Genomic DNA, 25,515 nt, shown 5'->3' with positions numbered 1-25,515 from the left:
TAAAGTGCTTACTGTTTAAAAGCTAAAGCATTAGGTAAGGGACTTTTTAATAGTTGCAAAGTGTTGAGAATACGGAAGGAGTTTATTTCTGAAAATTAGTCAGCTTATTATTAATAGGCAAGAAAACATACATTGATATTTTATCTAGCACTGTCATGTCTAAAATTATCTGTGCCATTTAAACAATTTGGCCAACCTATTTCAAAAGAGGCTGTGTGAGCTACAGAATGTAGGCTGTTCTGGAACAAAGACTAAGCTGAAGTCCTAACAAGAAAGAACTGGAATGGAAACTCTTGACAGAGTGTATGATACTAATTGGATAAGTGAACTTCAGGTACAGATATTTCAGAGGATCGAGATATTTTTCTCTTCCTGTAACTGTCAGTAAACTATGAAATGCATAGTAAACTTACTAAATAATTTTGGTTTGTTTACTGTGCAGCTCAACTGAGTTAGCTTTAAAGCTGAAAGCTGATATTGTGTGTTTGCCTTAACAGCAGCTGCAAAAACTCTTAGGGGTATATGTATGGATATTTGACATATAGAAGAGTCATATGTTATACCCGTTTAGTTTTCTGGTACCAAATGAATTTTAAAGTATGTAGTAGCTCATTATCATTGATATCAGTCCAAATATATTTTGATGCAGTTTGATACTGGAATAACGTGGGAGTTTGTATCTTGAGTTCTTGCACTGACTAATATTGTGGGTTTTTAACAGCAGCTTTATTATTTCAAAGATGTTCATGTTTAATGAGGACTAAACTTACGTTGTCTTTCAAGCCCTGCTGACAGAAGTCCTGTTGTATTAACAAAAAAAAAACAACAAACCCAAACTTTCAGTGTGCATGTAAGGAACTTTTTCCAGCTTCCCCCCTCCCCATTCTCTCTATATTGTTGTGCTTACTAACACTGACACGAGTAAGAAAAATTAATACACTGTCTGTGTTGGCTAAAATAGGCTACAGAGTAAACCATCAATTCTTAATGTTTTAGCTTGCAATAATTTTGTAGTAATAATGGAAAAGAAGGATATACAAATAAGTACCAGTACAGTTAGAATAATATTATCTTCAAAAATAAAAGGAAATACATAAACTATGAAATATTTTTAAATTATTTTGAATTTTCTGTTGAGTTTTGTAACATATGGTGTCAAATGATCTCATTTAGAAGCTGTGTTATTTCTGGTAATAATTAAAAGATAAGTGCACATAGAAATGTGTTGTGAATCATTACTGTGTTTTGGTGTGCAAAGTAGTGGCTACCATACTGTACGAAAATAAATCATGCCATTAAAATGTTATCCAGTTCACTGGTTCTCCAACTTCTTTCCCCCTCTTCTCTGCTAGTTTAAGGTCCTTTTTCCCATCACTGCTCTCACAGGTGTATGAGTATTTCCACTCTGATCTGTTCCAAAGCACTGCATACTTTCCTGCCAAATGAACGTGATCATTCACAATATCTATCCCCCTTAACTAAAGACAGAAAAAGACAAAAAGCCTCCACCCTCACCACCCCTCAAGAAACAACAAATAAACCAAAATAACCTTGTGCATTTAGTCATGACCCTGACTCGGTCTAGCCTAATCCCCCTCCAAATTTTACCTTCTGTGTTCAAGCAAATTTGTCCTGCACTCTTAACCTAGGCCTCCCCTCCTTATTTGGTCTCTTTGCCCCCTGTCTACACCAAGATACTATAGGGAATTGCTTCCTCCCCTATGACTGAAGTCCAGTTTTTCATAGCCTGTGCTCACACCAGCTTAGTCTTTGGTAGTACACAACCGAAGAGAACGTATAACCCTGCCTGGGCATTTTTTGTTGTTGTTGTGGGGTTTTGTTTGGTTTTTTCTTTTTAAGTCTCCAGTTCCTCCTGTCCCATCTTACTGTTCCAGAAAGGGAGAGTATGGGCCAGAATTTTAAGACTTTTAAAAAAAAAAAGGTTTTTCCTAATATTTCTCCGAGTCTAATGACAGCCTCCTGAATGCTTCTCTGTGTCTTGGCAGTGGCTGACAGTAATATACCAGTAGTAGATACCAAGGAAAGGGTAGCGGTAGGGTAAGGGCATGGGTAGTGTTAGTTTCTCCCAGCTCTTACTGTGTGGCTCAGAGCTTCTGAAAACAGGATGGTGTCCTTTTGCTTCATAGGCCTTGATAGATTTTTGTATTCTTGTCCATTAGGTTTAAATTTTTTTTCTATTTGTACAAAGTTATTGTCCACAGCATCCTACGGGGGGGGGGGCTGAAGTTTTTGAACCTGCCATCTATTTTCATTTAATTGACATAACAACTAATGGCATTTTTAATTTCTGATACACATTTAGCAAACATTTAAATTTTTATTATTTACCAATAGATTAAAATTAACAACTAGCATAACACACAATGAATTTTAAAATTCAGTAATAATAATTAAAATAACCCAAACAATTGATTCCTGTTTAGAAGATAAATCCTGAATTCTGCTAGTCTTTTGACTGTGGCACAGGTTTGGACCACTCTGTAGCCTGAGCTGCTTTCATTTTCCATCCTAGTGTCCTCATCAAGTTATGAGAGGTAGAGTCTAAAGCCAGATACTGAAATTTCTTCCTATGCCTCCTTTCTTCCCTGCCTGAAATATAATTGGTACTTCAACAGGAAAGTTCAGTCTCCAGTTTGAGAATCATTTGGTTGGCCATAATTATTGAGACTGTTAAGATTACTTAGATTTAGCAAAGCTTGAAACTTCTAATAAACTTGAAATGAATCTTGTTTTTCAGACTGAAAACCTAGAAAGTACGATAACTATACCAGATATCAGATTACATAGCAACCCTTCAGCTTTTAATGTTTACTGCAATGTCCGCCATTGTGTGTTGGAGTGGCAAAAAAAGGAAGCATCTGTATCTTTGGCTTCAAAGAACAGTGTACAGAGTGGGGATTCGGACAGTGACGAAGAGGAGGAATCCAAAGAGCCGCCTATTAAACTTCCAAAGGCAAGTAGCTGGATACTGTTTATAGTATGCCATGTATGTGATCTAAAGTTGGTATGCTTTTTATGGGGAATAAAGAACAGCGTTATAAGGCAGCTGCTCAGAAAATAGGTACATTTTTTATTGTAGTCTATCTAGCCCAGAATCCACTGATTTGGTGAAGTAGGAAGATCTATGTACTGCCCAGTAATTAATTTTAAAGTCAATTAAATGTCAGGTAAATGTTCAACTTGCACTTCTTTATTAGTACTGGTACTTGAAAATAATCTACAACCTCAAAAGTCTACACAGAATGCAAATAAGGCAGCTCTTGTGTCTCTTAGAAGCTACTAGCTGGTAGTGATAAAGGGTGCTTTCTCTTGCTTTAAATCCCAAAAGAACAAATCTTTCTGCTATTGGAATTCAGTCGGTGGAGTGTTTTCTAAGATGATTTGCCAGGTATACATGTAATTGCAGTAACTGTCAATTATTCTTACTACCTTAGTTTTTTATTCTTTCCGTTTTTTGGCTTTAGTGCCTTTTGGCACTGATAACTATAGTTAATAATGTATGTTAAGGTTTTGGACGCTGTAGTTCAACAATTAGGGTAGGTTTTTTACTATTTGCTACTTCTATGCTTATAGTAGGATTAATGGTGGAAAGTACAAAATAATTATGTAGGAGTTAACTATTTTTTCTTTTTTTTAATTTTTAGTTGCTTGGAAAATTAGAATTTTATAGATGATTGTATTTTATGTGGTATTATCTGAAGGGCAAAGTTGGCACTCTAAATAGTGGTGGAGAATTGCAGAGGAACATAATCAAGTCAGGCAACTGCAACTTGATGACTGAAATCATCAGTTGATAGTCGCAAAATAGTGTGCAGTCAGTAGAAATAAAATTAGCATTGTTTATGAACTGCATCTGACCCCTTGTGGATGGTATTAAGTGAATCAGCAAGTTCCTGTATATGCTTAATTTGAAGTTTTGAGTAAAAGGTAATGTAGCTATTAGCATTTATAAAGAACGGGATGGATTTTTAAAGGCATTTTGAAGTTAAAAGATGTTTAAAGAAGGATGAGATTTACCAGTGATATGGACAGAACACTTGCATGTGGAAACTGAAACGCTGGTGGTGTTAGAGATGTTGGAGAGTGTATCAAAAAGAGACTTGGAAAAGTGGTGCAGTTTTAAAAAGATGGTGTCTTAGAACAAATGGTGGGGAAACCCTAGGTGGGAAACTACTCTCAAAACAGAAACTCAGTGAGCTATTTTGTTACATTTAATACAGCAAATATAAAATTGATGAAAATCAGTATGCCTTCGAAGTATTAATTTTAGCAAAGAATCTACAAAATATCCAGTGGTATATTATGGTCTAATTCTTATGTATAGTGAACAATACTGGATTGGGCTTAAGTCTGTTAAGTATAAAGAAGAAAGATATTGAAGTTTCTATTACTTACAGTATTTACTAGACCAATTTCTGAAAGTAATCATTAGCTTCTGGAAAAGAATACTGATATCTTTTGAAAGTCAGATTCAAAGAAAGGTGTAAGCAGGATTTGTGCTTTGCCAGATTCTCCAGAGTTAAACTGGTGAAGTTCTCGGTGTGGTGTTTTTTTCTTTTTTTTTTAATTGAGAATGAATTGAAAACATCGTACTTTTTATGCAGCCTAGGTGTTCTACTGAAGTACCTTTTTTTTAAATTTTAAACTTGAGGAAGTCAGGTTTGTTAGAGCTATTATTTAGAGTATATTTCAGAATTAATTGTCCTATGCAATTTCTGTAACAAGATTGAGAACAATTGTTTTTAACAATTGTTAAAAGAGACACAGAGACATGATTTGCTGGTCTTTGGATATTAGCACAATAAAGTTTGTATTTTGGTTGTGCTCAGACAATTTAGTAACTTGCTTTGATAGTTTTAAATTTTTGATTTTACATGAAGTATTTATCTTTGCCTGACTTATTTATTTAGTACCATGTTTATGTAGTACCTTTGATAATGACGGGAAATTTTTTCTTCTTGAAATAGGGCAGATTCAGTTCTACTGATTCGATTTGCAGTTGCTTCCCACCCCCATATTAAACTTAGCACTGGGTTATGGATGATCCACAAAAGCCCTGTGCTAAAATGAACAAATGCTGGATTAAGGTGGAATTAACCGAGTAAATGTTCTTTGTTCCTGCAGTGGCATACTTCTTGCTGTTTAGCTAACGAGCTTAAGCAAAAATGAAAATTTTCAAGCTGTAACAAAAAGAAAAATAATTACTCTTTAGAAACTGACTTTAAGTCTTATAAAATTCTTGAGGAGAATGTGTTTTGTAAAGTACTTTCTGTATGTGTTTAATGTATAAATTAAAGCAGAGAATTAAGTGTACTGAGTATTACTATTTATTTATTATTAAATAAACATAGAAATGTAGGTATTGGGTAATTATGAGAGAGGGAAGACAAAGGAAATAAATCAACATTGTAGATAAGACTTCTTGAATAAATAGGTTTTTCTGAGGAATTAATTACGGGTCATAATGTCTGCATCCAGGCTAGAATTTGTTTACCCTTCGTAAGGTGGGCTTAAGCTTTTGATCCAAAGTCTCAAAGATGTTACAGAGGGAACAGGGGGATGGCTGCATGGAGAGCATCAGTAAGAGCTGGCAGGCTGTGACACACAGACTTGAGTCTGCAGCAGTGTTTTTTTGGCTCAGAGACCCTTCGGAGAGCAGAGAGAGCAAGCTTAAGATGTTCTGAAAAGAACGGTTTGCTTATTCTGTCCTTCAGTGTACAATTTGGAGGGCTCTGCTCTTGACAGAAACACATGGCGAAATTTTGAAGATATGATTGCTTATTTGTAATGAGTTAACTGATCACTTTCATCCTCATTATTACTACATAGTGAGTTTGAGAAGGATGTGAAAGGAACAGTCAGTGGAGAGAGGCATAATTGTAATCTCATAATACTCAGGAGTGCCAGAAGGGAAAGTTAGGAGTGGCTGTAACAACACTCTTAAAGATACTGTATTAGTTGCCATATTGCGTGTCTGTGATGAGTATGTATAGAGTTTTAGTGACAAGTGATTAATCTTTATTTTTTGTGACAAAAAATAAAATCTCAGAGGCTTTGGAGGGGAAAGTACTAGTGCTACCAGTATCAGCTGTCAAATGTATCATTGCTCAAGTTGGGAAGTCAGGTTGCAAGCCAATTCTAGCTTGCTGGTTCACATTAGAGAGCAAGCAAAAAGGAAAAAGAGGTCTGTCAAAGTGTGAACTCAATAGAAATTGGAAGGGCCCAGAGGCACAGCGTGTCTTACATTGTCCAAAAATGTTTAAGTTTCCCTATATTTTCAGGGGAGTAATACTCTACTTACATATGCTCTTTCATATAGTGACAATACTTCTGTGTAATATTTGCTGGTACAGCTGTGTAGGTGGGTTCTTCATTTTGATTCGCTTTTGAATTACCATCGTATTCTGTATTACATTTTTGTTATTCAAATAACTGTCGTTCTGTGAACACTGGGGTGTACCTTAAATGATGAAGATCCAAAAAAATTATATTAACAGATATTCTGAAATACCTGTACTTCTTTAGATCATTGAAGTCGGATTATGTGAAGTCTTTGAACTGATAAAGGAGACAAGATTTTCTCATCCATCCTTGTGTCTCAGGAGCTTACAAGCGCTACTTAATGTGCTCCAGGGCCAGCAACCAGAAGGCCTGCAATCAGAGCCCCCTGAAGTCCTAGGTAATATCTCACCGGTTACTGTGTTTGTATTGATATACATCTGTTATTGTATGGGACAGAAGAAAATGGTTCCTAGCGAGTATTTGTGAGTTAGTAACATGCTTGTTCTCAGCAGACTGACTTTATTCTGGGGTATAAACTCCTTATGGTGTGTGTAATCAGTACTTTCTCAGCATTAATCTTTTGTAGAACAGGAATATTGTCGTGTAAAGTTATATATATATATATATATATGTTTTAAAAAGTCATGTTTTGTTGCTGTGTAATGCAGAGTTTCACTGAAACATAGTAAACCTTACAACCTTATAAATAGTAATTTATTTGTCTTACTGAAGCTATAAAATACTTGGTCTTATTGGAAAGAAGATAGTTCTATAGCGAACTCCTCTTGCGATCTGCTGTTGTAATCTGTAGCTTAGACATTGAATGGTGTAATTTATAGAAAACTGCTAAACAAAGTGTCAGAATTCTTGCCTTTATTTCCTCTGGCCATCAGAAAGTTTCCCTGAAAATTCATTTTGCTTTTAATGATACTGAAAATAAAAGTTGAACACCTGATGGCTTTGGGTGTGCCCTCAGGAAGTTTGCTGATGACACCAAACTGGGAGGAGTGGTGGATACACTGTAAGGCTGTGCTGCCATTCAGTGAGAGTTGGGCACAGATGAACCTGATGAGGTTCAACAAGGCCAAGTGCAGAGTCCTGCGCCTGGGGAGTAACAACCCCATGCATTAGTACAGGCTTGGGGCTGACCTGCTGGAGTGCAGCTCTGCAGAGAGGGACCTGGGTGTCCTGGTGGATGACAGGTTGACCATGAGCCAGCAGTGTGCCCTGGCTGCCAAGAAGGCCAGTGGGATCCTGGGGTGCATTAGCAGGAGTGTGACCAGCAGGTCGAGGGAGGTTCTGGTGAGGCCCCATCTGGAGTACTGTGTCCAGTTCTGGGCTCTGCAGTTCAAGAAAGATGAGGAGCTACTGGAGAGAGTTCAGCGGAGGGCTACGAGGATGATGAGGGGACTGGAGCATCTCTCCTACGAGGAAATGCTGAGGGAGCTGGGCTTGTTCAGCCTGAAGAAGAGAAGACTGAGAGGGGACCTAATAAATGCTTATAAATATCTGAAGGGTGGGTGTCAGGAGGATGGGGCCAAGCTCTTTTCAGTGGTGCCCAGTGACAGGACAAGGGGCAACGGGCACAAACTGAAGCACAGGAAGTTCCGTCTGAACATGAGGAAGAACTTCTTCACTTTGAGGGTGACGGAGCACTGGAACAGGCTGCCCAGGGAGGTTGTGGAGTCTCCTTCTCTGGAAATATTCAAGACCCGCCTGGACAAGGTCCTGTGCAGCCTGCTGTAGGTGACCCTGCTTTGGCAGGAGGGTTGGACTAGATGACCCACAGAGGTCCCTTCCAACCCCCAACATTCTGTGATTCTGTATGATTATGTCCTTTAAGTTAAAATCCAATTATCGTTTGTTAACTCCTAGTTTTTACTGGTTTATAGAACTGCAAGGGAGGCTAGGCTGTAGCATCTGTTGTTTAAAAATAAAAATAAGTAAGTATCTCTGAAGACTTTCTATGTATGTTTTCGTATGTTGTGGCTTGACTGAATTTTATTTCCAAAGATGACAGTAATTTGCTGCAGAAAGTTTTTATTTTGTATTGACGCACAGACTATTAAAAAGCTGTGAAGAAGGCTTTGTTTTGGTTACTGCCCTAGTGATTATTTGTATGTACTGTCAAAAAAATTGATGTGGATTTCTGGTTGCACCTTGATAGTTACAGATGTTCAGCCGCGAAACAGTGCTTGAAAAGAGGCATACAATCAAAATAACGTTCAAGCTTTGACTTGAAATACTCGTTTCTGAAAAATGGGATGTGCTTCAACATGGGAAATGGTCGTAAAGATTAGGCAAGGTTGGTCAAGACCTACTCATCACCTCAGTGATGAGGTAGACTGAATAGGCAGGTAGAGTAACTCCTCCTGGCCCATTGTTTATTACTGTGTTCCACTGTAACAGAAGGATGTAGTTTTTCTTGTTCTTGTGCCATTGTGATTATCAAGACTTGACATTTCCTGGCTGAAAATGAATGAAAAGTTAAGGATATTGTACGTCTGTTTAAGTGGGATGCTTTCTTTTCTGTCTGGAAATAAGGCTAAACTTAATGGCTGAGGAAAGATGTGTCATGTATTATGCAAGTTTAATTTCTCATTGACTGGCAAATTGCTTGGTATGATTTTGTGACTTGTCTGTGTAATTGTTGTTTTTTTTGCAGAATCCCTGTTCCAACTTCTTCTGGAGATAACTGTCCGTAGCACGGGAATGAATGACAGTACAGGACAGTCCTTGACAGCACTTTCCTGCGCTTGCCTCTTCAGTTTGGTAGCTGCATGGGGAGAGACAGGAAGAACGTTGCAAGCAATCTCTGCTATCCTCACCAATAATGGCAGCCATGCTTGCCAGACTATTCAGGTCTTAAACTAAAACTTCTCTGTATCTGGGAATTTGTGTAAATGATGTGTACATGAGTTCTGAAAAGATCTACTGTGTAGATTCAGTTACCTTTTTTTTCCTTCACTGTTTGTGAGATGAGTAGCTATTTCTTTGTCTCTCAAGTTGGAGATAGAGCAGAAAATACAACAAAATAAAAATAGATATGCTTTTCTCTCGCTCACTGTTTCTTTTGTTGTTTAGGTGCCAACCATTTTAAACTCTCTTCAGCGGAGTGTACAGGCAGTTCTGGTGGGCAAAATCCAAATCCAGGACTGGTTCAGTAATGGGATAAAGAAGGCAGCCTTGATGCACAAGTGGTTATTGAAGGAAATATCTGTAGATGAAGATGACCAGTGCCTACTTCAGAGTGATGGGTTTTTCCTCTATCTCTTATGTAAAGATGGACTTTACAAAATTGGCTCTGGATATAGTGGGACAGTGCGGGTAATGTGATTTCTTGTTGTCTGATAAGTCTTGGTTAAAATATTAACTTTTTATGATGTCCTGTTTCCGTTGAGAATCACTTGTAGCTTACTAATGATTGGTTCTTTTACAGTTTGTCAAAATTTTTCTGATGATTTCTATGAGAATTTTACAGCAGTTTCTTATAATTTTCACGTCTCAGTGTGGTTGAAGACATTATTATTTAGATGGTAAATGATTATGTGTAAAATTGTCACTCTGTTATTTGTAAATGATTGGAGTTTTTTGCTTTTCAGGGCCATATATATAATTCTACATCCCGCATCAAAAACAGGAAGGAAAAAAAGTCTTGGTTAGGCTATGCTCAGGTAGGTGGATACTTAAAATGTGAAATGTGCTCCCCACCCACCATCCCTCATGAGTAATTTAATTAGTCCTTGTCTTAGAGTAAGCTTACAAGATACTGTGGCACTTTGGCTTTAGTTATAAAAATCATTCTCTTGGTACTGACTTTTAGATTGTGGAAGATGAGGAACGTCTGATGGTACTGGCAAGTAGAAAGGAGTAATGAAAAGTGTCATTGATTTGGGTTGTTGCTGTAAAGACTTTCTCAAAATATGGTGGTTTAACTCGTAAATTTATGAATTGTACAGTCCATTGATGTATGCTTCTCAAATAAAGAAGTTGGCTGTAAAAATACGTTGTTGCAACAAAATAATGTAAAAAATACTCAAAAATACCTGTTTTTGAAAGTAAATTGATTTTAAAACATTTGCAGTAGAATAAGGAAGTGCTGTTTTGGTTGGGGGATGATTGAGGGTGTGTAAACCATAAGCAGATATAGTTGTTGATGTTACCATTGCAGAGTTAACTAATTTGGATGTCTGGGTTTTTTTGAAGTCAGTCAATTTCTGGAATATTAATCACCTTTTCTTGGAGCTTTGCTGTTCATTATTAAAATAGTGGGGCTTTTTAGAATCCTGTTACTGCCACTGAGTGCACTCTCTCAAAAAAAAAACAACCAAAAACCCCACAACAAACCAGAAATTAAATATCAGAGAACAATTAATTTATTTTTTAACTTCTGGGCAATTTTTGTTGTATCTTTACTATTAAGTGAGTGATCTCATTTTTCCAGTGTGAAATCAAGTGTACTCCTTGCTGTGCTTTTGAAGTTCTATTTTTCATTATAAGTGTATATTCTATTATTACAGTCACTGTATATGTACATGAAATCTGGTTTTGTTTAGTGTTAAAACAGATCACCAAAAGGTATACTGGCGCGATACAAATGTGTGTGGACACATTCATTCAGGAGCCTGTTTGGAAAGGAATAGGATCCATATAGTTTCATGATATAGAGTTACACATTTGGACATTCTGTACATAGCTATAAATATTTTTGACGTTGTTCTTTGAGTGCTTGTACAAGTGTATATGCACTCACTCATTGACTGTACCCAAAGGCACTGCTAGTTGGAAGAATGTCACTCTGGGGATGTATTTATAGGAAGATGTGTAAGGTGCACTTATTGCTAAGTGTGTGTCCAGAAAAGAGCTAAGGTGTGCCCTCAGTCTCATTTCTCTTCGGGTGCTTGGCTAAGCTCAAATGCCAGCGATTTTTCTTACTTCATCGTAGAAGTTGTTTTAGACTGAAGCTTTTCTGTCTACTTTAATGCTCTTTTACTTATTTATCCTAGTTGGTGTGGATTTGTTTTTTCTCATTTCAGAGATTGATTTATTCAGGAAAATTTGAGTAGTTTAGATGCAAGGTAAAGGGTTGGATGGATTTTTTTACTGCTGTTAGATGCCTGCAATTAGAGTCTCTTGACTCTTTGATGAATTAAGATATTCTGAGGTTAAGCCTTAGTGACCTACGTGTGAAACGCATCTATTCTTAGATGTGTAGAATCACCACCTGAGGCCAGTCGTGCTTCAAGCAAGCCATTGTCATATCTCCTGGTGTGACACTGCTGTTGTCAGAATAGTTACTTAGTCATTATTCATACTGGCCTCTGCAACTCTCCTGTAGGTGAATACTACTTTACTTGGCCTTAGCCACTTTGAATGAGTATGTTCGTAAGTGCCTTTAATCTTTTTCCTTTCCTGTAGCTGCTTTTACAGCAGAAGTGCTTTCTAAGTGTGAATTCCCAACTGCATTTCTGCCCTGCTCCCTCAAAATCGTTGAAGGATTTACAGGCATTGTAGGATCAAAAAACATATGAGAGCAAAGTTGCTATATTGCTTCTCTTACAGGTCTGTGCACGTTATGCAAAAAAGCAGGGGCTTATGCAACCTATCTAGTTTAAGCTAGAGCAAAACTTACTTGACTGTGTGTTTAAAAGTGCACTCAGAGTTACAGGTGTAAACATAAACCTCAAATGTGAGTTTCAGGTAGGCAAATCTTTTTACTGAGAAACCTTTGAAACTGGTGACTGAATCAAACCTTTGAAAAATATGTGTGTATGAACAGAGAGAAAATACTGTTTTGGTATACTGAAGGAGACTTCTTGATGGGGGCTGCTGACCAGAATAGGTAATTTTGGGCAAATGAAAGTATTCCGCACGTGGAGAAATAGAAAGAGGAAATCATTAGTCCTGAGTATCTCCCTTCCCCTAGGCCTGGTTAGGAGCTGGGAGGTGAGCAGTATAAGAACTCATTGTATGTAACTTTGTATGTAACATTGTGTCATGACTGCTGCCACCAATATCACCATATACTTTGCAGGAGTTCCTTTGATGAAGAGCTCAGAAAAAATAAATATATGGAAACTTGTTAGTGTGGGAGTCAAAGTAGTCAATATTTTTGAAAAATTATCTAGTTTTTCATGCACATATTAATAGTCAGTAATGATCACTTTTCTGTATAGGGCAGTATATGTATCTCCTTCCTGGAATTCCTGATAATCTTTTGTTGATTTGGAAAGTGGGGACGGGAACATGGTTTTTACTGTGGCTGTGGCTTTTAACTATAATTGTATACATGTATGAAGAACAGAATTACTACATGTGGCTTCAAAAGCTGTACACAAGCATGATTTACAGCATGTGGAAAGTGTGAAGGAAGGGGGTCAAATTTCCAGTTTTTATTGCAGAATTTGATTAGTTGAAAAAAGTCAAAATGAAGCAAAGTTGATGTAAAAGATTTCCAAAATTTGTGAACAATACCTAAAATAATAATTGCACTATTTTCACTTTTGACAATATTGTTTGATGTATTTAATAATATTTTGACACCATCATATATATATTTTTACTCTTACCAGGGTTATTTATTGTATAGAGATGCACATAATCACAGTATGACAGCCATAAGAATAAACCCTGAAACTCTGGAACAAGACGGTACAGTTGCTTTGCCAGGTATGAACCTCCAGATACGAGAAGATGGTTATAGTTTACTGTTTACATGCTATGTATTTTCAGGTAAGCAGAAGAGAAATTGAGATAGATTTTGAGATCCCAAAGAGACTGCTTTTTTATGTCTCAGGTTTGCTGTATTAGACCAGCTGCAGTATTTCATTCAGAGGTCTTGCATCTTACTCCAACCACTGGAAGAATATTGCAACATTTTAGAATGTATGGTCATCTTAATTCAAAGAGTCCAAGAGTTAACTTCCTTCTTAAGGAATTTTTGTTTCTTCCTCTTTGAACTTTGTGCATTTGGCTCAGATGTGACTTTGTTTCCAGTATCTCTTACATGTGGGTAGTTACAAACTATGACCAAAACCATTTGGTTTTTAATAAAAGTAGAAATGTATTGAAATAGCAAAGGTGGCTAATGAACACTGATGGACCATGCTTCTGGTGTTTAAATTGGTGGTGGGTTTTTGTTTATTTGTTCTGGGATTTTTTTTTTGTGGTTTTGTTTTTGTTTAGGTTTTTTTGCAGAGGAGCCTCATAACTTGGGTCTTTGTTTAGAAAATGAAGGTGTTCCTGGAACTTACTTTAATGGCCTCCTGGTGAAACATATCTGTTCTTAGCCACTCACATGAAGAGTAGAAGAGCACAAGAATATCTTTCGATCAGTGACAGGCTTATTCTATAGTTCAGAAGAAAGATTTTGTGTTGCATCCTGGCGTAAATAAGGAGGCACTGACTGATGCTTAGAAAACTTCTCTAGGCTTTCTGTATTTCAAACAGAAGCAGTGATTTTTGAAGGAAACTATGAATCTAGTCTATGCAACTTTCTTCAAGTCCTTAAAATGTGGATGGCCATTAAAGCTGGTTGGTCTTTGTGGGGCTGTATGAGAAATTTGACTGAGAGTACGTTCAAGGACCTGACAAATTGCCTTGTCAGGTGGTTTTTCCACTTCCTTCAAGGCAGCTTCTTCAACCAGTAAGGTCCTTTGAGCTCTTTAATTGTGTTACCATTGGTAAACAAATCAGTGCTCTTCATGCAAATCTTGAGAGACACGTGAGCACATTTAAAGTCTACACCTCTGAGCTGTTAGCTTGCTTTTGCAAATCTCAGTGGCAAGTGTCATTCTGCAAGACAGCCTTGTGTTTATACTATAAAAAGGCACAAATGAAACAAGAGTGTGCCTTATAAACAAAAATGTATTAATCTTTCAGTGCAAAAGCAAATCTTATAACTGTGGGAATACCCATTCAGAAATTCCTCAAACTGTTTCACACAGTTGCGTTTCATATGGTTTGTGATGGTGTCAAAGTGGATGTTAAATGTTCTTCATAACTACTACCCCTTGTATTTCAGCCCTTGAACTTTGCTGTTTTACTTTCTGCATTTTTACAGATTTATCTTGGTGTTACATTGTGAGCAGATAAGGCCTTGTTCTTTTGGCTAGGACAAATTCAAAGGGGTTCACTTCTGGTTATTTCCATTTAACATTAGAAGGAAAGAAATGAAGGTGGGGGGAGAGTATGTGACCTATCCTGAGGAAACTTGAGTAGATACATAACTCTACAGTAGTGCAGCCACTACTAGTTAAACTTAATAATGACTTGCAGTATGTTGTAGTTCTGAAAACCACACCGGATAGAACTAGAGGGCAGTAAGCTTGCTAACAGCTGAAGAGTGATAAGACTCCAAGTATTTCCTCCTTCTTGATATGGTATTCAGACATGGCTCTGTCTGGAGCTAATCTCTTTCACATGCCTGGCTTGGTGATAATGCATTTAAATAAGGTATTCTTATTCGTACAGGGCTGCACAGGAGATTAGGAGTTCATTAGGAGATGTGATTAGGAGTTGATCCCAGCGAGAAGTCATATGACCTTAGAAAACTCAGTGAACTATGGAACATTCTCTTCTCCTTGCTCAGACAGTAGGATCCACCAGCTTCTTGAAAGCATAAACTTCTATTTCAAAGGACATTCTTTCCACTCTGATAGATGATCTAGCAAATCTGGAACTACCAGCCTGAGTGTCAGCATTCTTGTATCTAATGCTTTTGCCAAGCTTCATACACTGTCGTTGAGCTGTGGATATGTCTTCCCAGTCCAAATATCATAAAAAATCCCGGAGTTCTATGACATTTTCTAGATGATTGGACCTCAATTTACAGAGGAGGTTTTCATCTTGACTGTTTCTTTAACAGTAATGCTTACAACATATCTTAAAAAAAAGGTTCCTGTGTTCAGCTGAAGAGGTTGAAGTTTATATGGGGTGTGGTTTCATTGTTCATTGAAATTACACATGAATATCTTGGAGCTCAGGCTATTTACTTAGTCTGAAAAGTACTGCTGAGGTAGCCTAGACAAGCTGCAGAGTACTTATTAACAGGCACACGATGCACTATATGTAAATACAGAAGGTGATACTTAACAGTCATTTTCTCTTGAAACCTCTGAAGAGGCTGTGATTAGCAGGTGTCTGTAGTTATGTCCTTTAAGTAAAACATAAGCCCATTCTGTTATAGTAATGTCCAGACAGAAACCTTGGATATCTTCCCCAGAGTAATTTCCAAAGTCAGACTGAATAAGATTACTGTTGATCATAAGAGCTCCTTGCTAGCTGAGACACTATACTGCCCTGCTTTTGCAGATATTCCATTTACCTTCTGTTTTCTAGTTTCCCCGTTAATTTGATACTTACTGCTGGGCCTGGATATTGTCTAATGAAGAGCTAGTTTTTAGGAAGTCTTCTGAAGAACATACATCAAAATGTTTCTTTAAAAAAAAAAAAAAAAAAAAAAATCCCTGTTCCAGATTTTCTCTATGAAAAGACCTGCCAAACATATAAGCAACCACAAAAAATGTTTACTGGGAGGCTCACCTCTGCTTGAAATGGCTCAAGAAATAGGTCAGTGTGATATGGACCTACTGGCAGCCAGAATATCCTGTTTCCTTGAGTGTTATGCTTATGCGAGCATGTAATTTTCAGCCATTCAAGGGATCTTAATACTTACTACTTTCGTATAACCTTTCCGAAATGTAATTTAGATTATTTTTGGATCTTCTGTTGAAGTTACTGACAGCTCTTATGTTTTACCGTTAATATCACTTTGCAGCATAAAGAATTAGTAACGTGAACTGACTTTGGTCGTTAAATCCAAGGCACTTTTTGAGAGAGCAATGTTTCAGACTGCAGTGTATCTGCCATTCTCCGTCCTGCGTGCTGCTTACCCTCTCTGTGATTCATACCTGCCGTGCTCTGAGGGGGAGGCTGTCTGCTGTAGGTCTGTAACTTCAACGTGTGACAATTAGAGAAGGCCACCTAATGCATATTCCATTCCTGGTAACATACTGTATTGGACCAGGCAGTATAGCCGAAAAAAGTAAACGAGTTGATGGGTTTGTGAATACTGTGGGGTTTTTTCAGCTGTATTGTGTTTACTGGGTAAGTAGCAAAAAATAGCAGACTTGCTGGTTATGTCAGAAGGATATTATGCATGCTTCATTTAGCATTGTATTTGTTCAACAAAATAACTGATACTAGATCTTTTTTCAGGTTATGAGGCAGATGTTTAGAGTGTAAAGTAGCTACCCTGTAATATTTTTGGAAGAGGTCTCTGTGTAGTCAATGAAACAAGCACCTTACAAGCCATATAAAATCAATCTCTTTGTTAGTAGCTCCGTCAGCAGAGGAGGAAGGGAAGAAGAGATGGTGTAGGGACATACTTTTAAACTTGTAGAGTTTCTTTTTTCCCCCCTAAGAAGGGCAGAATTCTTTCCCAACCTCTTTTTCTCAGAAATAGCTGACCTGTTTTCAGTAAACGTGTGATGCATTCACGTATATGCTTTATAGTTTTCCAGAAAACCTGGATTTTCAATCAGTAGTTTGGTGAAATTCATAAACAATGGAAAAAATGAGATGAATAATGAAAATTTTGATTCTGTTTATTTCTGTAGGTTTTATGTACTGGACTGAGGAAACTTTTCTGTAAAGATAATGGCCCTTACTTCAAAAAAAAAAAAAACCACCCCAAAAAACCCAAAAAAAAACCAAAAAACCAAGGCTGTGTGGAAGGAGGAAGACTAACACGCCTAAAAAAAGTAGAGCGTAATTGTGTTATAATAGTTTAGAATACCCCTCACAGGTGAATACTGACTGCCTTTGCAGTTAAATGTTGGGGTAACTCACACATTTCATAAAATGAAAAGTGCTCTAATAACTCTTAAAGGAACAAAGAAGTATTATATGCTTTTTATGAGAGAGGAGATCCTAGCATACAATATCAGAACACTGTGATCTCTCTTTGGAACTCTCGTAGTCTGATTGTAGTGAGAATGAATTAGACAGAAGCAGAGAACAGTTGTATGTGTGTTCATATAAACTAATGCAGTACACTTCATCTTTCTCTCACAGATTGTCGTACTGAAGGGCAGAATATCCTTTTCACTGATGGTGAATATATTAATCAAATAGCTGCATCTAGAGATGTAAGTGTTACATATGATGGGCAAACTATTCTTCTCAGCTGAATCATTTTACAATACTTACAGCTCCCTTTTTGCTTAATGTTTGGCTTTTTCTTCGCTAACATAACTAAGGAAGAAATCCATGTAACTAGAGAAAATGAGAAACTGCCATGTTTGTGTATAAAGGAGCAGTATTTTGGTATTTATCCACACAATTTTGATTTGTGATGGATTTTTCAGATTTTTTTTTTTTATTTTTCAGAGAAGTTTTAAAGAAGGACTTTGCTCTTTTGGAGGAAAAAATCTTATACATGGAATAATGGCTTTTTAACATGTTATTCTACGGGGTGTCTGTGGGATAAGTTTCTTGGAGCTTAATTATAATATTTTTTTTCTAATTTAATTTCCTGTAGTTGCTTTGGTACTTGTTGGGGAATTTCAGCCAGATTTAGTAGAAGAGGTGTGAAAGATACTACATTCCAATAGATTTTTGTATAAAAAATGCCTGTTGGCCAAAGTTGTGGAAATCCGAATATGTGCTTCTGCTAGGGACAAAACAGTTGTAGCTGTTCTATGTTTTGTTTGGCAAACAGTTATTACATTCTTAGTTCTGGAGTGGTCAATGTTTTTTAACATTGAGAAAGCTGTAAACCAGGGATGGGGCAGGAGTGGGGTGAGACAGTGTTGGCAAGAGATGCCAGACATGCAACTGTAACAAAATCATGATTAATCCATTTTGCTGCTAACAAAACAATTTTTTTTTTTTCACGTGGCCAGATGAAGACACTTCATCTGCACTTGTAAACAGAATCCTGTTTTAGGTACTCGTCAAAGCACTCACTGTTAAAACTGCATGCACGCTTTTGGGTTCTGAATCAGGAGAGGTTGAGGGCTTAGAAGATAGATGTAAATAGTTATAAAAGCAAGATTCTGTAGTGAAGTTCAGAGTTAACTATTTCCATAGCAACTGACTATTTTCATGGCGTTTTCATAGAATTCAGTGTATGTTTAAGATCTGTCAGAGGCTTATCTTCAGCTCATCCAGTTTGGCAGTTTCTTCTTTTCTCCTCTATAATAAATGTTACTTTATTAATGTGTCCTCTGATGATTTACTCTGAAATAGTAATATACTGATGCACGTAGACAATGAAAAGTAAGTTAGTGCATTTTATACAGTATAAAGCAGATTTTTTACTTTATTGCAGGATGGCTTTGTAGTGCGAATATTTGCAACAAGTACTGAGCCAGTACTGCAACAAGAACTGCAGCTCAAGCTTGCAAGAAAATGCTTACATGCCTGTGGTATCTCATTGTTTGATCTGGAAAAAGACTTGCACATTATCAGTAAGTCCTCTTCTTTGAAGGTTGGTAACAAGCGCAATAATTCAAATAATAAAACTGAAACACTGCCCTTCCTTTTGTTTGCCTTTATTATGTGGAGAAAGGTGTAGGTCCATTATAAACATGTGGTTTTAAGCATTATTTGACTCATAGTAACTCATACACTCATTTTGAACCACCTTTCTGTCTATAGCACTATGTATGGTTTTCCAGTGTTTTCCACTGGTTGTTTAATAGACATATAATTGTTTGAAGCTTGGACTTCATAGTAGGGCTTGTATAACACATAGTTAAGCTATAGAACTCATTGTTGTGGGTCAAAATTAACAAAACTAGTTAAAAGGACTGCTGGCTGTATTAATAGCAAGCAAATGTATTGAAAGATACCAAATATGTGGAAACTACCTTTGCATCAGAATTTAAGATGCAAAATTGTTCATGTCTACGAAGGTGTTTTGGAGAAATATCACTTGGCCTTTGCTTTGTGTTGTGTTGCTCTGTTAGATGGCTCCTTTCGGCACTATCACAACAAAAGCAAATTTTACTACATAGACCTTTTGTCTGACCAAGTGCCGTAGCTCTTATGCTGGTGCTTTTTTCTTCTTTGAATAACTCTGCCAGATCTAGACCAGTAAGCCTTCTTGTGGCAGCAAAACTTTGTTTCACTTGTAACTTTCTTAGAACGCGTGTTATGACAAACTCTCCCTGGCAGGGTTAGGTCTGTAAACTGGTCCGTGAAACTGCCTGGTTAAACCGTTTGGTTAAACCATTTGGTTAACGCAACCTTGCCCGCACAGGTACGGGGTTTGATGAGGAATCCGCTGTCCTTGGTGCTGGAAGGGAGTTTGCGCTGATGAAAACTGCGAGTGGAAAGGTACTGAAAGCATTCTGTATTAAATAGCAAGTTGCATCGATGTATTTCTACATGTTTTTTTTAACTCAATTACTATTTTCCACAATCCTTTTTTTTCTTTTTAGTATGCTAGAATGAATTTATATGACTGTATTTAAATACATTTTCAGACCCCACTTTAAAGGGAAAAAGGCACATTGTTATTTGAAAACCTAAGCAGATGTTGCTGGAACCATTGAGATATCTGTGAATTGAATTTATAGGAATTTCTACGGTCAATCTTACTTCGAGACGACGTGGGGCTTTGTTTTAGATTTGGAGGAGAGAGATTACCTTTTGTCTACAGATGATAATGTGTAGCAAATTTGCAAAATTTTTTACTCATAACTTGCCATAATCAGTTTGACCATTGTCATTTATTTAAATCCCAGCCTGATTTTTCTGATCCTTCAGAGAATTGTTGATTTCACCTGTGCAAAGTTTTCAACTTTTTTTTTTTTAAACTCATTCTTAATGATTTGATTTATTGGTTCTGCTCAGTGGAGACTGTTTTTCAGAGGTATATGCATATTCGTTGACACTTAGAAATTACTTTTCTTACTGTCACTATAACTTTTTACTTTTACTGTGTTTCTATTTTGATTTGGGAAGCTAATGTTATTTTATGCATGTAAGCATAGTTCTTTGTTTTCCAGTGTTCAGGATTGTGTAGCTTTATTGGAGTGAAGGCCTTCCTCTACCTTTAGTAGAATAGTGAGACTGGTTAAAATATTCATAAATGTAATTATTTTTTCTTAGTAAAATGTAATAGTATGAAACAGAATTTGACCAAGCAGAACTCTTCAGACATTAGAGGAGACAGATTAATTTGGTCTTTGAACTAGCAAAAATGCCTCTTCAGTATAAAATTAACAAATTTCTTAGTTTTGATCTCTAAAGTTGTGTGTTTAGGTATGAAATACACTTTATAAGACACTGAAAGATGGCTTTAGGTGTCCACATATGTGAACATACTGATTTTATAGTACTGTTGAGTAGTGTGGTTCTAGAGGAAATTTTTTAGACCATATAGTTAATTTTGTGTTTTTTCCTGTGAAATATTTGTTATCAAGAACAGTGGGGCCAGCAGGAGGAGGGAAGTGATTGTGCCTATGTACTGTACTTGGCACTGGTGAGGCTGCAACTTGAATATTGTGTTCAGTTTTGGGCCCCTCACTACAAGAAGGACGTTGAGGTGCTGGAACATGTCCAGAGAAGAGCAACGAGGCTGGTGAAGGGTCTAGAGAACAAGTCTTATGAGGAGCAGCTGAGGATACTGGAGTTGTTTAGTCTGGAGAAGGGAAGGCTGAGGGGGGCGTTATCGCTCTCTACAACTACCTGAAAAGAGGTTGTAGTGAGGCAGGTGTTGGTCTCGTCTCCCAAATAACTAGCAATAGGACGAGAGGCAATGGCCTCAGGTTGCATCAGGGGAAGTTTAGATTGGGTGTTAGCTTATTTACTGAAAGAGTGGCCAGACATTGGAACAGGCTGCCCAGGAAGTGGTGGAGTCACCATCCCTGGAGGTGTTCAAAAAGCGTGTAGATGTGGCAATTCAGGACACGGTTTAGTAGGCATGGTGGTGTTGCATTGACAGTTGGACTTGATTATCTTAGAGGTCTTTTGCAACCTGAATGATTCCATGATGTTTTTCTGTCTTACTGTCTGTATATTCAGTGGCCACTGTGCATTTACTGAAAATAAGTTTTTCAAATGTGTTGAAGCATGTTAAAATTAATATTAAATTGATATTTTTAATCATTGTTATAATAACATCTCATTTTTACACAGACCAGACATTTATTTTAAATATTCTGTTTCCTCTGAGTAGTTTCTTCTGAACAATTTTTTCTTGTGTGTTAGCTCATCTAGCCAAACAATTACGTATGAAAACTAATTATGTGGCACAGTAGAAAGCACGTTTCAAAACAAACAGAATCTAAACAGAATGTTTACCCCATTAAGTCAAAATTTGTAAGCTTAGGACAGAGCTATTGAAGTGGTGTAGATAATGTCAGGAAAAGTTCTGTATGGTTTGAAATGACAGGATTTAAAAACATTGCAACTTTAAAAAATGATGCAAGTTTGAAGTGCTGTGGCATAACTGAAAATGATAAACTGTTTTCTCCTAGATTTATTATACTGGCAAATATCAGAGCCTCGGAATCAAACAAGGTGGTCCTTCAGCAGGAAAATGGGTTGAACTCCCAATCACAAAATCCCCAAAGATCGTTCAGTTCTCTGTTGGACATGATGGCTCACATGCCTTACTTGTTGCTGAGGATGGAAGCATATTCTTCACAGGTTCTGCTAGTAAAGGAGAGGATGGCGAATCGAGTATGTATTATGCTTGCTTGATCTATGGTTGATAAAAGCCTATTAACCAGCTTACAATTTGGAAAGAAGATTTTAAGTGTTTTTCAAGAACATGGAGGCATGCCATTGGGTTTGAATTTTGCGGCAGCCACAGGTCCTGACAGCCAGTGCCCCTGCCTCCCCCAGCTGGAGATACTGATCTCGGTTCTATCACAGTTTGGATTGTGTGGTGGGAGCACTATTTTAGAGCTGTTCTGAGAAAAATCAAGTTTGTTCAAGAGTCCGTGCTGTCTGCCTGGGACTCTTTCTGAAAAATGGAAGAGCCAAACTTTTCCCTCTTGACTGTTGTTTCAAAGAACTTTGGAAATGGGTGTTTTGCCAGCTGATGTCTCTGCATAATGGAGAGGTACATTGATTAGAAATTGTAGAAGCACAGTCTCCAGTACTTGATCAAGCAGAACTCTTCAGACATTAGACAGATTAATTTGATCTTCAGACTAACAAATGCCTCTTCAATATAAAATTAATAGTTTTCCTAGTTTTGATCTCTACAGTTGTGTGTTTAGGTTGAAATACACTTTATAAGAGAATGAAAGATGGCTGTAGGTGCCCTAAAGATGCGCTCTGCTGTGATATTTAATTAAATATTTCACTTCAAGAAACAAACTGCTGTGGTAGATTAATGCTAAAAAAAGGTAAAGAATGTGTTTTGATGAATACCTAGCTCCTGACGGTCTTAAAACTAAGGTGATTTTTGTGAGTTGTCAGCCTTATGATGTTTACATTTTAATAGTATAATGTAACGTATGTTTCATAGATAGCATTTTCATATAGTATTGTAAGCCTAACTCAAATTCAGATTAATCTCTCAACAATGTTCTGTTTTGGTAGTGTAGTTTGATGTTACTGTTAATATATTTTTCACAAAGAAGGTGTGAGAAAAAGTTTAGTCTGCTAGCCATAAAATTTAAACACAGCTTTAATAAGACTGAAATTTTTGTGCCTTGATGCAGTCAGTTAGAAACATGGTCAATAACACTCAAATGTTTGTATAAAATTCAAGTCTATAGGTAGTAGTAAACGGTTAGAATTAAAAAACTTACTTAAAATGGAAATTTTAAATAGATTTAAAATCTTGATAAACAGCAGCGGTGGAGTCCAGCTATGCCTCAATCAACTGTGCAGGAATTTTACCTCTCAAGAAAGTTAACAAAATCTCAGTGGGCTGCATATGTGAAGTATGGCATAGCTCATGCAGAAACAAAGCATATTTAACTCATTGTTCTGATGAAAGATTAACCACACTGCCAGTATTCTGCAAGAATGTATGGGTTTTCCTATGTGATATAACTAAAATACAGGCAAGAACATACTTTAAGTTTTGGCAATGTATATGGAGTAGATTCTTAAATGTGTTCGGGGGAGAGGAGGTTAATAGTACTACTCCTGTGCAAAAATCCTGAGAACAAACTTTGTATGTGCTATAGAAACTTTGTAGAGTCTTCTTACACGCAAATCTACTGAAAACTGTGTGAGACAGAATCATACCACTTTGTCCAGGAAATGTAGAGTAAATTTAAGGCACTCAAACAAAAAGATTTCAGATAATGCATTTAAAAGCACAAATTTCAGGATTTCTTTGTGCAGTTATTGGGAAGTTATCCAGAATACAGTGAAACTGATCATTTTTGTTTTATATTTAATTAATCAACAGTTTCAGGTGACACAGAAGTAATTTGCTGTCACTGCTTTAGGTTAAACAAACAAAATTAAAGTGAGGAGATCTAGTGCTTACTGGATCTTCTTACTGAAGAATCTGCTCAAGGATCTGATCAAGGTCTTTCTGAGTTTTTTTAGAAGTTAAACTCTCTTCTGACTAATCTGGTTCCCTTTGTCACTCTCTAATTTGGCTCAGAGTAGATGTGCACAAGTTTTAATTTTTGTCCCTGGTTTCTTTTAAACCTGGGCAGGGAGACTATGTTGCTGTCAGCAGGGTGTGTGTGTGTTCTCTGTAAAAAGTTGGTAGTTGTCAGCAAGTGAAGGCAGCTGGCAGTTTTCTGGCTTAGGCAAAAATTCACAGGCAGTCATAGCAGCTGTTAGTTGTTTTATCCAGTCTTTAGCTGTGTTGTTATTGTTTTGCTTGAGGCCAGATCGCAAACAGTGGTTTTGGGGTGGGGGTTTTTAGTACTTTTTCTTCCCTTTTTTTGACTTGTAGGAGTCTGTTGTAATTCAAAGGTTTTCTAAACGTGTTTTTAATAAATAGAGTATTTAATATTTTTCTTAAGATAAATGAACTTCTGTAACATTTCTTTGTGAAAGAAATTTGTGAAAGATTTCTTTGTGCATATATTGTCATATATACTCTAAGATGGCAGTGAGGACTTTTTGTACTACGCACTGCTTTGTAAAGTTCAAAAAGTTAATTCGACGTATATATGTAAAAGAAAAAACTTGAAGAATCATTGCTGAAAGATACCTATCTCATCATAACTTTGCTTGCTAATGGATTTTTTGAGAGAATCCAGTGTAATCCAGTAAAAATGGGAGATCATACAAGTAGATTTTTTTTTTTCAGTAGCAGTATGAAAAGTAACCCCTGATTATAAAACCAATGTTATTGTGCCTTTGAAGGTTTTTTTGGTAGAATGACTTGCAATTTATTTATTTATTTCAAGCTAAAAGCAGACGACAGTCAAAACCATATAAGCCTAAAAAAATTATTAAAATGGAAGGAAAGATTGTCATATCTACAGCGTGCAATAATGGAAGTAGTTCTGTAATTTCAAAAGATGGAGAACTCTACATGTTTGGAAAAGATGCCATTTACTCTGATAGCACAAGTAAGTTAATATTTGTCTTTTATGTGATTTCTCAGCTGGCGTAATTGAAATTAGTTTGGAAGTTTTTAGCCTGTGGAAATGATGTTTGTGTGTTTCTTACTCTCCTAATAGATTTCTGAATTTCTGCTGATTCAGCCAAATATGACAGAAGGATAGAAAGAGAAGACAGTTTCTCTAAATTCTGTAAAAATATATGGCACCACTGGTGATAAATACCCAAATGAATGCTTCCACTAAGGAGAGGAAAAAAAAAAAAATCATGTGTTGTATTAATCTGACGCTAGAAGGCCACACAGGGAAAACTCACAGAAATGAGACAAGTTTTGTTATGAATTAAGGCTGCAGGAAACCAGGCCTTACACATTTCTGTGCTCACAAGACAGCATGTCTTGAATTTGCAGGTGGTCCAGTGCCATCTCAGTTTAAATAAAATATTAAACAAATAAACTCCAATTGCGTTATGACTCCTTTAGAATTGTTTTTCAGAACAAGTGATTTTCAGCAGGGTTTGGTTTGATTTTGGCTTTCCTTTGTTTGCAAGACAAATGGTCTAGGCCTAATTCTCCCCTCACTTCTTATTCGAGGACTTGTTTTTTATATCTGCTGGTTTTCTCCCTTGCGGTTAATTTAAAAATTCTGAGTATCCACTAGCAATTCTGTTATATCGCTGAAGTTTCCATCTCAGGTACAAAGTGCA

General features: G+C 36.9%; 1 protein-coding gene across 15 annotated transcripts in view; it reads left to right on the top strand.

Moving 5' to 3' along the window:
- The window catches only part of MYCBP2 (MYC binding protein 2), a 204,760-nt gene that overhangs the window by 36,319 nt on the left and 142,926 nt on the right, over positions 1-25,515 (top strand). For all 15 annotated transcript variants that reach the window (XM_075423340.1, XM_075423377.1, XM_075423419.1 and 12 more), the window contains exons 3-13: positions 2,759-2,974; positions 6,547-6,700; positions 8,969-9,165; positions 9,388-9,630; positions 9,906-9,977; positions 12,876-12,972; positions 17,380-17,453; positions 18,638-18,776; positions 19,571-19,647; positions 21,795-21,999; positions 24,654-24,818. In XM_075423340.1, the coding sequence (XP_075279455.1) occupies positions 2,759-2,974; positions 6,547-6,700; positions 8,969-9,165; positions 9,388-9,630; positions 9,906-9,977; positions 12,876-12,972; positions 17,380-17,453; positions 18,638-18,776; positions 19,571-19,647; positions 21,795-21,999; positions 24,654-24,818 (1,639 nt within the window). The remainder of the gene's footprint in view (positions 1-2,758; positions 2,975-6,546; positions 6,701-8,968; positions 9,166-9,387; positions 9,631-9,905; positions 9,978-12,875; positions 12,973-17,379; positions 17,454-18,637; positions 18,777-19,570; positions 19,648-21,794; positions 22,000-24,653; positions 24,819-25,515) is intronic.

The sequence above is a fragment of the Opisthocomus hoazin genome, chromosome 1 (genome assembly GCF_030867145.1).
Source record: "Opisthocomus hoazin isolate bOpiHoa1 chromosome 1, bOpiHoa1.hap1, whole genome shotgun sequence".
In the NCBI taxonomy this organism is placed as follows: domain Eukaryota; kingdom Metazoa; phylum Chordata; class Aves; order Opisthocomiformes; family Opisthocomidae; genus Opisthocomus; species Opisthocomus hoazin.
This window is presented reverse-complemented; position numbering and strand designations above follow the sequence as displayed.